Below are 18,109 nucleotides of genomic sequence, written 5' to 3'. Positions count from 1 at the left end.
TGCTTAACTGACTGAGCCACCCAGGCACCCTGATCTGCTTTTTATGTCAGCATTATGCAGAACGTAGTGATATTACTTATGTTAGATTTGTTAGCAAGCTATCACCATGATCATTCCACTTTGTACCTTTTATATAAAGGGCACTTTTTTCTTTTTTCAAAACTGCAAACATTTTATACAGAATGCAAGAATGGTTATAAACAAAGTTGCATACATATTTTCTCAAATAGTGGATTTTCCATTTGACTCCCTCTTGTTTCTTTATTTTTTCTCCCCTCTTGTTTCTATCTCTTAGCTCTTCTCAGTGCACTCAGGGCCCTGAGCCCATCCTACAGGAACAGCCTCTTCTTCCAAGGCTTTTACCCTTCAAATTTGTCACCTCCTCTGCCAGTAGACTAGGCTCTCTGTTTTTGCCTTGCCAGTAGACTAGGCACTGTTTTTGCCTTGCCCCTCTTCTGCACCAAAGCCAGAGTGCTCGGTGTTCCTTTGCCAGGCACCCAAGGCAATCAAACCCTTCTCTGCCTGTCCCACTTCATTTCCTTTCTACTTGAACCTCGGCTCCAGCAAGCCAGCCTCCCATTGCTCCTTATGTATACCCAGGTTAAAATTGAGGAACTAATATTCTAGACCAAAGACTGAAAACAAGTAACTTATAGATAAAAATAATACTATGTGACAACAATAGGGATTTAATCATTATAAGCCCTTATTATCAAGTAAAATAATAAAATTATACTCTAAGCCCTCTGGAAGCCCATAATATACATTCATTACCCAGAAGTCCTCAAAATACTAGAATCCCTCTTTGAACTAGAAGAAATCTTAAAGAACCAACTAATTCCTCCTATCCCCTCTTATAGGCAGGGAAACTGGGGCCCAGACAGAAGTTGTGCCAAAGCCAGATAATGGCAAAACCAGGCCTAGAACCCACTGATGTTCTTTCTATCCTGTACTGCCAACTATGGGGCATTTCTCCAAGATCAGTTTTCTGTGAGGTTCGTGCCATCTATCTCTATAGTCATATCTTATATGAGAGCAAGTTGTACTCAAGATGTTTACTCATAGGTCATAGATGCTAAGTTATTGGACACTATTGTTAGTCTTTTAACCCTGCCAATGCCTTGTTCCCTTACTGCAGTATTATCGTCACTACTGTCCAGTACCTGTCTTCTGCACTGCACAAGAATTTCACAGAGACAGACTTTGACTTTAAGGTAGGAGCTCCTGAAATCCATCACTATCTTTGTAATAACACTAGGATGCCAGAAAACAAGCTCACTATTTTTGTTTTGTTTTTACTAAAATAAAAATAAAACCATTCTATTTTGCTAACAATTCTTCAGGTCAGGAATTTCAGAAGGACTGCTAGGTGTCGGATGGGTGGCTAAGAGCTGGGGCAAGCTGACTGATTTTTGCTTTATTAAAATATTTGTAAAGTATTGAACCACTTCCAAGTTTGAGAGTGACTAGGATATAACCTAAGAGCCCCCCTGTTGGAGGTACTGGGAGCCAGACAACCAGGAGTAGGCTTTCTAGCCCAGAATCAACACTACTGGTTTCAAGGAGTCAAGAAAGAAAAAAAAAAGTTCTGTTTGCAAAGATACTTGAAAAGGAGAAAAAAAATCAAGATTTAAAATTGTGAAATGAATTCTCTGTTACATCCATATATTTAGAATTTCTCTTTGCAAGGTTAAGGACTCAGGCTGTCACATGTTTTCTGTTTCTCTGTCTCTCTAGGTGTGGAATTCTTATTTTAGCCTGGCAGTTCTGTTCATAAATCAGCCAAGCCTTCAGCTAGAAATCATCACTTCAGCCAAGAGGAAGAAGATTCTAGATAAGTAAGACATATGTCTCTTCTTCACCTCCCTATCACATGCCCAGATGGGGTTATGTTTAAGTGAGAGGCTCCTCAGAAGTCCACAAGGTTCTCACTGGGTAGCTTCCCAGGGAGCCAAGTGTGAGAGTTCAGTTGACAGCCAAATGACTCAGTATTGGGAGGAAGCATTAGAAACAGAAGTGCTAGCCTTATTGTATTTTGTGGCCCTGCCTTCCTGAACTTTCTTCCACTGAAAGCTGGCTTCACTGTTACTATTTCCAGGTATGGGGACATGCGTGTGATGATGGCTTATGAACTGTTCAGCATGTGGCAGAATTTGGGTAGGTCTTTTCTCCCTATTTTTTCCTTCCACATATTGCATAGCCAAATAAAAAGTGACAAGACTAACAAATTCCCCCAGATTTATGAATACGAACTCAGACCCAAGAGACCTTTACATATCTTTAATGTAACACCTCAGCTGGGTGGCATAGCACACATGCACAGAGCTCTTGGCAAAGAGAGGCCGAGAAGCAAGACCCCAGTAACACATATGCACACTCCTTTTTTTGAGAACTGAAGTCAAAAAGAGAAGAATATAAAGGCTCTTGGAGTTTTTCCCAGCTTAAGGACTCATGCTGGTAAGATCCTTTGTGCTATCCCACTCCAGATGTTGCAGGTTCAGAAGCATAGATCTTTTTTTAATTTTAATTCCAATATAATTACCATACAGTGTTGTGTTAGTTTCAAGTATACAATATAGTGATTTTGCAATTCTATACATTACTCAGTGTTTATCATGATAGGTGTATAGAAGCATAGATATTGGAAATACTCAGCAAATGAGCAAGGGCAGCTATTCATTTTCATAAATATTGAAACACTTTTGGTGTCTCTGGTATTAAGACCATGCAGATCAGGTTTCTGCCACCAATTACATGAAGATTGCACACAAGAAGGGAATTGTAGCCCCTAGGTGAAATTGATTTTATCCCGCTTTCTTTTGGCAGTTTCTATTTGTAGCTTCTCTAATATCCAGTGCTTTTGATCTGAAATTGTCAGTGTTTGATAGAATCCTTGGATTGCCCCAGTGACTAGGAGAGCCATCCTTTGGTATATAGGCTTCTAAGTGGTCTCTCAGGATGCTAGAGAGGCCATTATACTTCCTGTTACTCTTCAACTGAGATCATGATTCTGAGGCCTTAGGAATGATGGGCATAAAATTTTACTTTTCCATTAACCATCTCAATCACTAACCCTGGAAGCAGCAAACAAGGTATGAGGCATCCCTGCCAGTTAACACTAAGGCTTCCCTCCATGAATGAAGATACATTTAACCAAGGCTTTCCAGCCTCAGTATTCCTACATCCTTCATCCAGCATAGTCAGGGTATAGATTTTAATCCTCAACCTGACATTCATATTCCCAGGAACACAAGGTACTAACAAACCGTACCAAATACTGAGATTGGAATATGTAGAGTCAGCCTCAGGGCTAACATTTGCTCCTTAGATAGGCTTTCACAATGGAGGAAATAAAAATAGATGCCAAGTTTGCCTGATAAAGCCATTCCTGCTTCATTTTGGTTTTTGGTGCAAATGGAATTTTCTGGTCCTCAAGAACTGATTTTACTTTGGCTGGAGCAATCATTACAAGGCCCGCAGTTTGTCCTCTTTATAGTTTCTGAAGGACTGAAAGCAGAGCTCTTAGAAGATGCCTCATTCTATTTCACCACTACTAGGAAGAGGAAAGTTCTATCCCACAGTCCTCTGAACTAGCCCTGGCCTCTAGAAATATGCCTCAGATTACAGGCCAGTCACAGGGAAACCTGCATTACCCACTTCCTATGGAAAGACCTCATAAGAACATTGGAGGATATGCTGAGCTGGCCTGGGTAGATGTAGTGCTACCATCAAAAATGCAATGGGAAGACAAGGGGCAGGGATGGGGAGGATCACAGACAGTCCCTGAACTATTCTGTCCGATTAGGGCTGTGCAGGAGGCTCCTGCTAACTAAGGAGAAAACCTCTTGGGCATACATGAGCACAGGCAGTGAAGAGGCTCATGAACTTTAGGCCTATAGCTGCTAGACCAGAGGTAGAACCCCCAAGGATAGTGTTTAAGCAGAAATATATGGATTTTTCTTGCTAAATAAACCCTGAGCAGGACAATCTGAAACTATCATAGGGTTATTCAAAAATCCTTTTCTGTCTAACGTAATGAATTCTGTCCCTTGACCTCGGAATGATTTTCAGATAGTTTACTGAGCCTTCCATGAATTCTTTGGAAAGGCAGTTTGTGCCTATTGAACATTTGTTTTAGCTGGGTTAGGCCAGTTTTACCTATGAATTCTCAGAAAGCCATAGGGAAGAGCTTGCTTTGTTCTCAGATGCTTCCAGGGCAGTTGAAAGTAAATACTGTGGCCCTACTTGGGAAGCTTCTGTAGAAGGAGCAAAGAAAGCATAAACTAATATCTATTGGGTTTTGTTATTCAGGTGAACATAAGATCCACTTTATTCCGGGAATGATTGGTCCTTTTCTGGGCGTGACACTGGTCCCACAGCCAGAAGTGCGGAATATCATGATTCCCATCTTTCATGACATGATGGACTGGGAGCAGAGGAAAAACGGCAACTTCAAGCAGGTAAGACAAATGCCTGACAGTATTCTGGGTGCTCTCCTCTGCATGGACCCCTTCTGTCCAGGCAGATGATCCAAATGGCCAGACCATGGTTCCAGTGGGAATGGGCCAGAGCTTGGCCATCTTGAATCCTATTCAGGGGTTTTCCCTTATTTGCTAGCCAGAATTGATTTATAGATTTTCTTTATGAAGTTAGAGGTCAGAAAGAATCAGAGGAAAGGAATGAGCATCATATGAAAGAAACTTTCTGTTCAAGGAGAGAATGGCTGAGACTGTAACCTCCCAGCTTCATTCAGGAGAGGGCCCTGGAAGCATGTTGTCCTTCCTCTCTGGTGCATGATCTGGGCATTTCTAAGACTAGAGCCGAGACCAGATGACTTCATAGCTCAGGGTAGCCCAGAATTACACAGACCCCTACAGAGAGAGGTGGGTTCAGGAGGTGTAAGCCCTTAGCTTTTGACTAAATAGCTTCAAGCTGTCCCTCTGTGCAGACCTTCTGCTACCTCTAAGGTAAAGGAGATGCCCCTTCCTTTCTCTGTGTAGCTCTAGAAGATAGACCTAGAATCAGTAGGGATCAGTGTCAGGAAAAGTGATTTTATCTAATAAAAGAAATAACTTGCTAGTAACAGGAGCTGTCCAGTGTAAGCTGGCCTGCTTTAGGAGATGAGGAATTCTTTGCTGGTGATTCTCAAGCAGAAGTTCCCAGGAGGCCTCTAAGAAATTTCTGTATCAGATTGGGGACTGTACCAGTTCCCCACTAAGTTCCCTCCCAACCCTGTGACTCTGAGTTAAAGCAGTGATCTTAAAGTGAGTGATTATAACAGTAAGAAACAGCAAACAATAATTTTTTAATTCTTATTTATTTTTAAATTTACAAAGAGTAAAACTCATTCTTTGTGATTCACAGTTCTCCAAGTTTTGGCAAGCATATAGGCATGTGACCACCACCACAACCAAGATTTCCTAAATTCCTAAAAGTTCCATCTTGCTACCTTTTTGTAGTCAGACCTTCCCCCTGTCCTTAACCTATGGCAACCCTTGATCTGTTCTCCACCACTGTAGGTGGGCCTTTTCCAGAAGGTCGTGTGAGTGGAATCGTGTACCATGTAGCCTTTTGAGACTGGTTTCTTTCACTCAGCATAATGCTATCAAGAGATTCATCCATGCTGTTGCACATGTCAGTTTTTCTATGGCTGAGTAGTATTCCATTGCAGTTTATTTACCATCTAAAAGACATTTGCATTATTTCCACTTTTTGTTGACTACGAATAAAGCTGCTTAAAAAACATTTCTTTACAGGTTTTTACATAAATATAAACTTTCATTTTTCTTAGGTAGATATCTAGGAATAGGATTGTTGGATGTTGTGGTAAATATATGTTTAATTTTATGAGGTGCTATCAAATTTTATTCCAAAGTGGCTATACCATTTCCCAACAACATTGTATGAGAGTTCTAGTTGATCAATATGCTCACCAGAATTCAGTATTATCTCTCTGCATGTTTATTTTAGCCATTCTTTTTTAAAGATGTATGTGTTTATTTTAGAGAGAGAGTGTGTGTATGTGAGTGGAGGGAGGGGCAAAGGGAGAGGGAAAGAGAAAGAATCCTCAAGCAGACTCTCTCTGCTGAGTGCAGAGCCCAATAGAAGGCTCGATCCCAGGACCCTGAGATCATAACCCTAGCTGAAACCAAGAGTCAGACGCTTAACCAACTGAGCCACCCAGGTGCCCCTATTTTAGCCATTCTAATAGGCATATAGATGTATATCATGGTGGTTTAATTTCCATTCATTTAATGATTAACGATGTTGAGCATCTTTTAATATTTTTGTTTACCATATTTATACTTTCTTTGGTGAAATTATTATGCAAAACTTGTGTTCATTTTTAATTTGGTTATATGTTTTCTTATTGTTGAATTTTGGGAGTTCTTTATGTAACCTGGGTGTCAGTCTTTTGTTGAATATATGTTTTACAAATATTTCCTCCCAGTCTTTAGCTTGTCTTCTCATTTACATCAAACAGTGTCTTTTATAGAACAAAATTTTTTAATTCTTATGCAGTCCAGTTTATCAGTAATTTTCTTCTATAGATCATACTTTTGGAATCATATCTGAGAACCCTTTGCCTAACCCAGGACCACAAATTTTTTTCTCCTGTGTTTCTTCTAGAGGTTATATAATTTTATATCTAGATCTATTACCTATTTTGAGGTAACATTTGTATAAGATGTGAAGTAGGGATCAAGACTCTTTTTTTTTTTTTCTTTTTCCACTTGGATGTCCAATACCTTTTATTGAAAGAAAAGACTATATCAAAAATCAGTTGACCATATGTGTGCAGTTCTCTTTCTGGACTTACTAGTCCATTGATCTGTGTCTTATCTTTTACCATTACCACACTCTCTTGGTTATGGTAGCTTTATAGTTAGTCTTAAAATCAAGTGGTGTAAATCCTCCAAGTTCGTTCTTTTTTTTTCCCAATGTTTTCTTAGCTATTCTAGTTCCTTTAACTATAAGTCTCAGAATTAGCATGTCAACATCTGCAGAACTTCTTGCTGGAATTTTGATTGAGAGTACATTGTAATCTATAGATCACATTGGAAAGAACTGCTATCTTAGTAATACTTAATACTTCTAGTCAATGAAGGCAATGTATCTCCATTTTTTTAGATATTCTTTTATTTTTTTCACTAATGTTTTATAGTTTCTGTATACATACCTTATACATGTTGTTAGATTTATATGTATTTCCTATTTTTGGTGTTATTATAAATTATTCTGATTTTTAAATTTTATTTTTCAGTTTGTTGCTAGTACATAGAAATGCAGTTGTTTTATATATTAATATTATTTCCTGCACCTTTGCTAAACTCACTTCTACTTCCAGAAGGTTTTTGGAAATTCTTTGGGATTTTCTATTAGATAATCATATCACCTTCAAACAGAGACAGTTTTGTTTCTTCCTTTCTAATCTGTATGTTTCTTATTTTCTCTTCTTATATTTTCTTTTAGAGAGAGAATGTGTGCAGGTGCAAATGGAGGTGTAGGGGTAGAAGGAGAGGGAGAGAGGGAATGTTATACAGGCTCCACACCCAGTGCAGAGCCTGATGCAAGGCTTGATCTCACAGCCCTGAGATCATGACCTGAGCTGAAATCAAGAGTCAGACACTTAACCGAATGAACCATGCAGACACCCTTATTTTTTTTTTCTTACCTCATTGCACTGGCTAAGACCTCTGGTCTGGTGTTAAATAAGAGTAATGAGAGTGGACAACCTTGCTTTGCTCTTTATCTTTGGGGAAAGCATTTGGTATTTCACTATTAAGTATGATGCTAGCTCTAGGTTTTTTATAGATGCTCTTTATCATGGGTAAATAGTATTTAACATAAAAATCCATTTGGGGAGCATGCAGCTCTAATGCCTTTATATTTTGGAGAAATAATAACTTCAAACAAAAAAAAAACTGTTGCTTTTCTGTGTTGTCACAGCCTTCTAATTGTGCAAAATTCACAACTGCCTGATGAGAGAACCTAGTTACCAAGAAGTAGATGGCATTGCAGAGCTGCACCATGGATCATCTGAGTCTGTTAAAAGAGGGGCTAGGCTGCATTCCTCCATTACTACTCCTGAATAAAGAAGGTTAGCTTTGTGGAAGACTAAGTTGGAACTCCTTTGTCTCACACTTTAAGACTCAGCTGTTAAGCTGTGTTCTTTCACTCATTAAGACTGTTGTGGAGTGTCTGAGTGGTTTAGTAGTTAGGAGTCCAACTCTTGATTTCAGTTCATGATCTCAGGGTTGTGAGACCAAGCCCCATGTTGGGCTACATTCTGGGCATGGAGCCTGCTTAAGATTCTCTCTCTTCCTCTCCCTCTGGCCTCGCCCTCCCCCGAAAAAGACTGTTTTGAATGATTGATATCTAGCAAGCCATGTAAACCTTGTTGTCCCTGGTTAGAAAAATCCTGCTGCTGCTTCCCTATCAAATATTTTAACAGAGTGGTCTACTCTTTGCATCCCCCTTTTTCTGCTTCTGACCCTCCTCCTATCTGTTCAGTGTAGTGTGTATTATGTACCCACTTCTGTTGAAGCTGCTGTCTTCAAGATCACCCGTTACCTTCTAATCATCAATTTTCAGTGACTTTTTGTCTTGATTCCAATTTTGCTTTCCACAGCTTTGGCTCTGTTAACTATTCCCTTACTTCTTCCCACCTACTAAAAATATTTCTTTTACTTATAAAACCAGTAGTTATTTAATGTAGAAAAATTTAAATTATAAATAAGCTATAATGAAAAAATGTAATCCATAATCCTACTAATTAGTAACTTGGGTAGTGGGGTGTGGTATGTCTTTTTTAGACATTTTCCATACATTGAGGTTTTGAAGTTAAAAAAAAAAGTATTTTGTTTCAGGAACCATTGTGTCTATTGAGTTTTCATCTCCCTTTTAGTAGTACTTTGTCATCACTGTCTGTTCCAGTCAGTTAATGCTTCTTGGTACTGCAATGTCAGTTTAGAGGCCACAGAATATTCCTTTGCATGGCTTAGATCACAGTGTTTTTAGTTAGGCTCCTAGTTTTAGAAACTCAGATTCATTCCAGATTTTTGTTGGTAATATTGCAAAAAACATATCCATTCCTAATTCCTCTCTTAGGTAAACTCACCTGTAATCACTGGATCAAAGAGCAAAAAGCCTTCCTTAAGTTTTTACAACACTACTTTTCAAAATTCTGCTGTCCATTGATGTCTCAGACTGCAGGCCACCCTCTCTGTGCACTGTCCCAAGCGTTGATCATGCTGAGCTGTGTCAGCTGTTGTCCCTCCCTCCTCTACCAGATGATGAGCTAGCTATTGGGGAACAGGGCTATTTCTTGTGCTTTTATTCCTTAGAACTCAACATAGTACCTGAGACATGCTAGATTCATGGAGACGAAAATCCAAACTAACATTCATTGAACACTTCCAAGAGCTAGGGCACAGGAATACCAAAGAGGACTGTTAACCTCTGTTACTGCTTCAAAAGCAAGGAAACATAGGCTGAAAGAGGAAATATCTTGCTCGGAAGTAGGTGGCTGGTTGTCACAAGACAGATGTTGTTGAATCTGTCTTGATATGTCTTGAATAACAAGGTGTCACTTGTTACTTTAGGAATCCTGGTTCCATAGAATAAAAGTAATTCTGCAAACCTAAAATTGTCAGTATTGCCAATTATGACATGATATATTTGAAGAACTTAGCATTTCATTTGACTTAAAGACATTGGTTTTGCATACATTGATCTGCAGCCTTCCCTATTTTGGATTTCTCAGTTTCTCCTAAAACTTCTTCCTTTATCCAGACTGCAGAGGTTGATGATGTAATGTCCCCACAGCCTTCTATCACCAGCTCCTTTGCCTAACACAGAAGTTCTAACACTTGAATAGGTATCAGAACTACCCTGGAAGGCTTGTTTGAAACAGGGTGCATCTCCCCTTCTCAAGTTTCTGATCCATTGGGAGCCTAAGAATTTGCATTTTTTAAAGATTTATTTATTTATTTGAGAGAGGGAACACACCTCCAGGCACGTAAGTGGGGGTAGGAGTAAAGAGCAAGGGAGAGAGAATCTTAAGCAGGCTCCCTACTGAGCCTGGAGCCCAATGCAGGGCTCAATCTCATGGCCCTGAAATCATGACCTGAGCCAAAATCAAGAGTTGGATGCATAACCAACTGAGCCACTCAGGCACCCTGAAAATTTGCACTTCTATAACATCTCTGATGACTGATAATGCTGGCCCAGAGACCCATTTTGAGAACCCCAGGCAACTGCTGCACCCATGTGTGCACTATTTTACTCTCTGCTGCTCCAGGTCCCCTCCCCACCTTTGCCCTGTTCTGAAAAATACAGTCTTCCTGTATGGCATGTGTTAAGAGAGATCCCTTGTTATAAACAGACCCTTCTTCCCCTAGGAGGCTTGTAGCCAGATGATTGACCCAGTAAGACAAGATAAAATTTGAACCAAGAAGGAGATACCTTGGCCTCTGGGCTTGGCTCTTTCTGACTTTGTATAACTCCAGGCAAGTCCTTGCTGAAGGCTCTTCTCCATACAAAAAAGGATGGATGGCATTGATCCCTAAGGACCCCTGGTCTCAGATTTTCTATTTTCTCTGAAATGTATATTCAAGCAGCTGACTCACCAGGCCAAACATAAATGTATGAGAGTCGATCCTGGCCACATAGCAGACCCACTATAACAGGACTGTATTTCTTCATCCATTCTCATTTTCTGCTGAAGGGATTTCAGAAGCCATAATTGCTTTTGATGAATTTCCTAATTCAATTATTTTTTTATTACTTCATTGCCTTAGGACTCTTTGGCCCTATGTGAAGTGAGAAAATGCTTCTGTTATAGCTCATCATTAAAAGCAGCCATGCCATTTTTGTTTATATGAACTATCTGTATAAATAATACCACAATACCACATTTTAAAGGCTAATGAGGGGTTTTAAAGATTTTTATCTCACACCACTTACAACTAATTTCCCACCTCAGAGTAAATCCAGGGAGGCTTATTAGAAAAGAGGCTGAGCACTGCTGAATGCCTTGCAGATCAGTGAGGTGGGAACAAGTGCAGTCTTGCTCCCTACAGTTTAGGAATTCAATAACAAATGCAGAGGCCCCAGTGATGAGACAGCAGCAGCCGCTCCAAGGGCTTTTAGGTCCTAGGACAAACAGCAGAGCTTTGTATCCTGAAGGAGAATCTCTGAATGAAGCACTCATCTTTGGCTCACCTCAGAATCATATCAGCCATTACAGTGAGGACTAGCTCTGCAGCAAGCTTCCTTTCTGACTGGCTGACTAGAGGAGAAAATTCTAACCAAATATATTTTACTTACACAAATTTTTCAGAATGAGCATTTTTAAAGAAAGATGAATACTTGATAAAGGCCTCTTTTGGATCCAAAATACTTTTCTTTCCAGGGAATCCTTGCCTTTTGTCCCTAGACTGGGAAAAGAGTATCTGAGGTGTGTAAGTTCCAACTTTTATTTAAACCACTGGAGTGGGAGGCCTTCCTAATCGGGGGAGACAGGGTGGTTTCTTGGTGCTGTAGATGAGATCCTGCCTTCCCTAGGATTTTTTTGGTACAAGGAAAAAATCAGGAAGGAGTTCCCCATCATCCTCACCTGTGGTAGGACCTGGATTTCCCATCCTTCCTCTGAAGTCAGCATGGGTTTACAAAGTCTCTGCTTCCCTCTAGGTGGAGGCCGAGCTGATTGACAAACTGGACAGCATGGTGTCAGAAGGGAAAGGCGACGAGAGCTACAGGGAGCTCTTCGGCCTGCTGTAAGCTGTTTCAGCCCATGGCACCCCACGCTGGGGGAGGGGGTGAAGTGGGCTGATAAAGGGTAGTGCACCCCAAGCTTCAGAGGGTAGGTATCAGGAGAGACCTGGGTTGTTCCTAGTCAACAGGAAGGTGGCATTTAGGCAGCAAGCTCTCTCAGGGATTGCCATAGTTGACTAAAGAGGTAGAGATGGGCAATAACTCCGAGCTCTTATATTTGCTGATAGGAAAAGGATCATCATATGTCTTCATAGCATGCACTGTATCCAGCTGGGCAAACAGCCCATGGAGACTCAGCGAGGGCTCAGTGCTGGCATTTCTAAGAGGAAAAAACTTAAGTCCCTGGTTTGTAACATGATATAATTAGCTTGAAAAAAAACATTACCATGGATATTGTGACTTTAACACGTTGTACCCACTCTCCAGGCCAGCTTCCCTGTTTGTGAAATGAGGTTGTACTGAATTATGTCAAGGGTTCTCCCAAGTCCACCATGCATAGCTTCTGTCTTGAACTGATGGAGGCCAAGAGACCTTATAGGAATTGCCATAGGGCTAAGTCCAAAAGAGGGACTCCGGGGAGCCATGGTCCTCCTAGATAGTGATGTTGGACACTTTATCTTCCTAAAAAACAAAATCTTAAGACTCTTTCAGCTCTAAAGTCCCCTCACATCTTACTCATTATTTCCAGCTTTAATATTTTGTTTTAGTGTCATTTTAAAGATAAGCCTGTAACATATTTTTCCAATAATAATACTGTACATTTGCTTAGAACTTTACAGTGTACAGAATATGTTGACATTTCTTGCTTGATCCTCACAACACACCTGTGAAGTGGTCAGAGCAAAAATTACCCTGATGAGGTGATAAAACTGAGATCAAGAAAGTAAGTGTTAGCAGGCCTTCAGTTGAATGACCAGTGAGAAGCAGCTCTGTGAGGGAAGACTCAGATCTTCTAATTTTGACAGCAGGAAATCTTTCTGCTATATCCTGCCCACTTTGTTCTTGGATGAGTCACACAATAAATTTGAATTTATTTGAAATTTAAATAATTATAATTCATGAAAATTAATCCATATTATAGTATTTTTCTTTTAGCTGAAGATGTTTCTAATTATGGAAATAATGCAGAGAAATCTCTTCCTAAGTCACTAGCAGATGATTTTACTACAGAGGAAAAAAGCACACAAATAACTTGTAGTTACTGATTACCTGACCAAATAGTGTTTCATAAACTCTTCTAAGTCATGTCTGAGGATAAAAAGCTGCTGAGAGCCATGGAGCAGCATTTCCCAATTTGTGTTTAGGGGAAGATGCTGGGAAAAAAAAATATGTGGATCATGGGCTAATCAGTTCAGAAAAAGATTCAATTAGACAAAATTGAACAGTCCTCTGTATTTTAGGATTTCTCAAAGCCTACAACACAAAGAAAGATGTGAAATACCTCCAAAAGGTGTGTGACTAGCATTTCCCAGGCTTCTTTGTTCACAGAATACCTTTCTCAGTCCTCCAAGACAGAAGAGCTCTGTAGTTTGAGAAAATACTGACAGCGGCTTCATCCACACAGCTTAGAGGCCAGAGCAATGGTTCTGCCTTCTCTCTAGAGTAATATGGGTCACATAGGAAAGCTTCACTTTCCCAAAAGCTTTGGCTAAAGCCACACACTGTGTGGAGAAGACCATCACCATCATGGCAGCATTAACAGCAGCCAGGCTGGACCTCTATCTGAACCTGCCATTCCAGGTGACTTTTCATGACTTTTAGGGAGTGAGAGACAGTGTGGAAAAGAATCAGGAAAGAGACCTGGACCTGGGCTTATCACTGGAGGAAGCAGAGAGTCCAGGTCATCATCCCCTAGGAGAGATATGTAAGAAGGCAGAGAAGCCAGAGGCTGCCCTGAGGTACGAGGAACATGGGCTGGCAGATGAGAAAAGGACCTGGGCGTTTAGCTCTTGGCTCTGGTACATTTCACAGGAAAGCATCCCTGGACAGTGAAGATGACTAGATATAGCTCCTGGAGCTACCTCACTACTCTTCATACTGGACCCTCAAGAGTAGTCGGAACCTTTTTCTTGGTTTATGTGAAAAGATAAGTTTGTATGTTTGCCAAGGATGCCTCTTGAGCAGTGATAGAGGTAGACAGCCAACTACAAAGCCAGATCCATCCTCAGTGGGCTCTCACTCAGCTGCTATTTCACCTCAAACCTCACAGTGACACTAAAGGGCTGGGGCTTTAAAACACCTTCCTCAGTTCATTGGCATCCTTAGGAACTTATACAGGAAAATGGAAAAATATGCTCATCTGTTCCTGCCAGTTCAGTAATCACCTTGTCTTTGCTTTCTGCTGCATGGAGTAGAACCCAGCTGTTTGGGCCCTACCCCAGGTAAGACTGCAGTGTGGTAAGTCTGCCGTCTCCAGATCCATCACAGGCCCCATGGGCTCCGGGACCTCACTCTGGTGCCCAGGGAAGGCTCATGAATTGTATGTTGTGTTTGTTTCCCCTACCCTCCTACCAATAGCCTGCTGGAGAAGGTTGAACAGGAAACATGGCGTGAAACTGGCATTTCCTTTGTGACCTCAGTAACCCGCCTCATGGAACGTCTGCTTGACTACAGGTATCTTCTCAGGCAACTACCTACCTGACCTCTTCTCTGATCAGGATATTTTCCTCAGCAAGGACATCCCCTGACCTTAAAATTGAGCCCATGTAGCCCTCAAAACCATGTTCTTGTTTTCAGTGCCATCACTAGTCATTAGGAATCTACTGATGGGCAGGAAAGAGAGGGAAAGAGCCTTCTCCCACAAGTAGGCCAGGGCTTCCTGGGATTCCCCCATAATATGTGCCACCGGGGGGTATCCCAGGGACATGCCACCAACTGGCTTTCCATCCAGAAAAGGCTCAGAGGAATGGGCACAGCTTAGCAATGCAGGAAACAACTGTAGGCCTTTGTGCAGATGTTCCTGAGGGCTATATGGCAGATGGGTAGGGAAATGTCACCTGGTGCAGAAGTGTGACCTCATAGGACTTCCAGTTGGTTTTTCCAGGGACTGGAGACCCTACTTTTCCATGCCTCTATTCTTTGCCTAAAGTCTATTTATTTCTATTCCTCGGTCCTGGCCATGAACAGATTAGAGGAAGCAGACTGTGAGCTGAGAGATCTTTATGCTGTGTTCACTCTGAGAATTCATGTAAAATTAATTTTTTCATGAAGTCTTGCCTTCTATCATATCATGGGTTTGAATTACTCCAGAAGTGGCAATGAGGCCCCCATGACAGGTTTATTTTCCCAGCAGAGTTCATATGGTGGCTAAGGATACCTTTTGGGAGCCTAGAGGAAGGTGCTAGGGAGTGAGGAAGAATAACAGAAGAAATCCATCACCAAGCAGTAGTTGTCTCTTCTCTGCTACAAGATGTGCAAACACTAGGGGGAGCACTTTCAATCCACGTATCAGGAAATGAGGGAGTGGAGGCCACCTTCAGTGGCTGCTGAATAGAGGGTACTGCTATGCCAAGACTTCTGCTTTGCAAAAATTCAGGTGTCCAGTGCACTAGCCAGACATGGAAATGAGATTCCTGAGAAATGGGCTTGCATCTTAAGCATCCCTTCTTCCTGTAGCACAGTTGTGCTTTTGTGAGTTTTAGCCCATTTGGGGGGGGGGGGTCTAAGGAGGTCACAAGTGGCCTTTTGGGGACCCCTTTTAGAATAGTGAACTCCTTTGCTCATGCCACATTCCCAACCTTTTCTGCACCTGCCATCAGACAGGGAAGAAGGGTGGACAAAACTCTGTAACCTTTTCTCCACCAAAACATTTACTAAAGGTCAGTTCTATTCATTGTGGCCTACCAGAAAGAGTCAAAATTAATTTCTAGCTGTCTTTTTTATTTTTGTACCTACATTGTACAAACAACTCAAATTCATGGCCAAAACCAATTTCATTCTCTTCCATTTATTGTCTCAGAAATGGTTCCTAAAAAAAAAAAAAAAACAAGGTTCATACTCTTTCACAAGGCATAAAAGTCCTTCATTAACTAGCCTTTGCCCATGTCTCCAGCCCTGTCCCCTGACAGTCCCCACTGCCCATGTGTACACTCTAACCTCCTACTGTTGCTCCTTGTTAACAGGAAAGGAAACACCATAATGTTTATAATGGTTCTTATCTATTAAAAACATACCATGTGGGGCAGCCCAGGTAGCTCAGTGGTTTAGCACCGCCTTCGGTCCAGGGCGTGATCCCAGAGATCCAGGATCGAGTCCCACGTCAGGCTCACTGCATGGAGCCTGCTTCTCCCTCTGTTCTCTCTGCCCCCCCCCCTCTCTCTCTCTCTCTCTCTCTCTCTCTCTCTCTCTCATCTCTATAAATAAATGAATAAAATATTAAATATCATGTGCTCTGTGCTTGATAAACATTGTATCTAAGCCCATATGCAGTCCTGAAGAGTTATCCTGGTTTTTATCAGTGAAGAAATACCATTGGTAGGAAATGCCACTGCTAGGATCTGAACCCACATCTGATTCAGGAGCCCTGCCCTGCCCCTTCATCCATGTTGTCACCACTCACATCCTTCTCTTTAGGCTTCTTTACATACTGCGTCCCACCAAGCTCCATCAAGGAGGCTGTTGCAGATAGGAGCTTACCTGGATCTTTGCACATACTTTTTTCAAAGTATCAGTCACCTTGAATGATGATCATTTGTCACCTTTCTGACTCATTCAATTGAAGAGAGCAGCTCCTTAAGGATAGGGACCTTGTCCTTATCTCCCTGGTTCCCTGCATGGAGACTTGATGGTTCTCTGTCAGGTATACAGTACATATTGATTGATTGGGAGACCATGCAGAAACCAAGGAAGTCTCTTCAACCACAATGCAGTTTAGTTCAGTAAGAACCTACTAAGAAAATAGTTGGAAAAAAAAGAAAAAAAAATAGTTGTTGGCAGTTAAATGTATATACATTAATTATACAAATAATTAATAGGTTTAGGTTATACTCCAGAATGACCTGAACCTAGAGTGGGAGACTCCGTTTTAGACCAGCATGAACCTCATCTGAGTACCTCAGAGTTGAAGAGTACCTCTTCAACTTTTGTGTTAATGTCTTCAGCTTTTGTGTGAGTGACATTTTATGTCAGATATAAAGATGCTCACTGGTGGCAGCTATACTTTCCATGTGAGGAAGCAGACGCCCTGGAGGTCAGGGTTGGGGGGAGTGGTTCTTAGGGACAGAGATAGAGTTGCCAAACCCTTGAGGATTTAAGTGGAATCAGAGGAACTGGAGGTTATGGAACCTTCATTCTCACACCTCTCCAGTCTCACTAAAGGCTGCCCTGGCCCTACTCTAGATCAGCACCAGCGAGATGCTCGCAGCCAGTTGCTTCAGAAGCCTTTTTAGGAGAGTCTTCCCTATTCATCCTCCAGAGAAAGAGTGAAGGAGAGCAGAGCAGTGGCTGCACCCAAGTCATTGGCTTTAAAAGATACCCTCTCAGGACGCCCGGGTGGCTCAGCGATTGAGCGTCTGCCTTTGGCTCAGGGCATGATCCTGGGATCTGGGATCGAGTCCCACATCAAGCTTCATGTGTGGAGTCTGCTTCTCCCTCTGCCTATGTCTCTGCTTCTCTCTCTCTCTATGTCTCTCATGAATAAATAAATAAAATCTTTAAAAAATAAAAAATAAAAGGTATCATCTTTGTTGAGTAGCCACACAGAAGAAAAATGTTAGCTGTTTGCAGTGCATCGGAAAGGTGGTCATAGCACACAAAGATGAATAGGAAATGTCCCTAGCACCACAGGGTTGAGGCCACTGCTTTTGTTTAATTGACTTGGCAGTGAAGTTCTAGTTATGGCCAAACAGAAGGTGATGCCTGGTAAGTGTTTCAGATGCTTTCTAGAAAAAAACAAACCATTTAATGCCAAAGTATCTAGTTGAGATCTCACTGCCCTATGTGGGGCCAACTTATTGGAGAGACAGATGCCTCCTGCTACCTTGTGTGTTGCTTGTAACAAGTTGACCATCTGGCCCTCCTCTTGAAAAGTCACAGCAGTTTCCCATCCCTGCTAGCTCCAAAAGGGGCATTTCCTATTCATCTAAAAGGTTCTGCAGTGGCATGTTCAGGACACCCATATCTGGCTACAAAGGAACCAAATACCTATGACTGATATTAGGGAACCCAACAAGAAGGACCTTGGTTTCAAATCCCAAAGAGCCACCAACTCTGATAGTAACCCTCCATAGATGGAAGGACACTTGACTTTGTGGAATATCATGAGAGTTGTGTAGATTTCTCAGTATTCTTTCTTCCAAAAAAGTCATCATCCTTCTGGGAGCTGGATTGCAGC

At 41.5% G+C, this 18,109-nt stretch overlaps 1 protein-coding gene across 17 annotated transcripts in view; it reads left to right on the top strand.

The window, feature by feature from the left end:
• DOCK3 (dedicator of cytokinesis 3) overlaps positions 1-18,109 on the top strand; it is a 514,642-nt gene that overhangs the window by 460,101 nt on the left and 36,432 nt on the right. For 16 of the 17 annotated variants that reach the window (XM_077858742.1, XM_077858737.1, XM_077858739.1 and 13 more), the window contains 7 exons: positions 1,139-1,214; positions 1,738-1,838; positions 2,099-2,157; positions 4,312-4,460; positions 11,695-11,780; positions 14,133-14,159; positions 14,296-14,391. In XM_077858742.1, coding sequence (XP_077714868.1) covers positions 1,139-1,214; positions 1,738-1,838; positions 2,099-2,157; positions 4,312-4,460; positions 11,695-11,780; positions 14,133-14,159; positions 14,296-14,391 — 594 coding nt within the window. The remainder of the gene's footprint in view (positions 1-1,138; positions 1,215-1,737; positions 1,839-2,098; positions 2,158-4,311; positions 4,461-11,694; positions 11,781-14,132; positions 14,160-14,295; positions 14,392-18,109) is intronic. The other variant, XM_077858736.1, reaches the window with a different exon arrangement.

Source organism: Canis aureus, chromosome 19, assembly GCF_053574225.1.
Source record: "Canis aureus isolate CA01 chromosome 19, VMU_Caureus_v.1.0, whole genome shotgun sequence".
NCBI classification, from domain to species: domain Eukaryota; kingdom Metazoa; phylum Chordata; class Mammalia; order Carnivora; family Canidae; genus Canis; species Canis aureus.
This window is presented reverse-complemented; position numbering and strand designations above follow the sequence as displayed.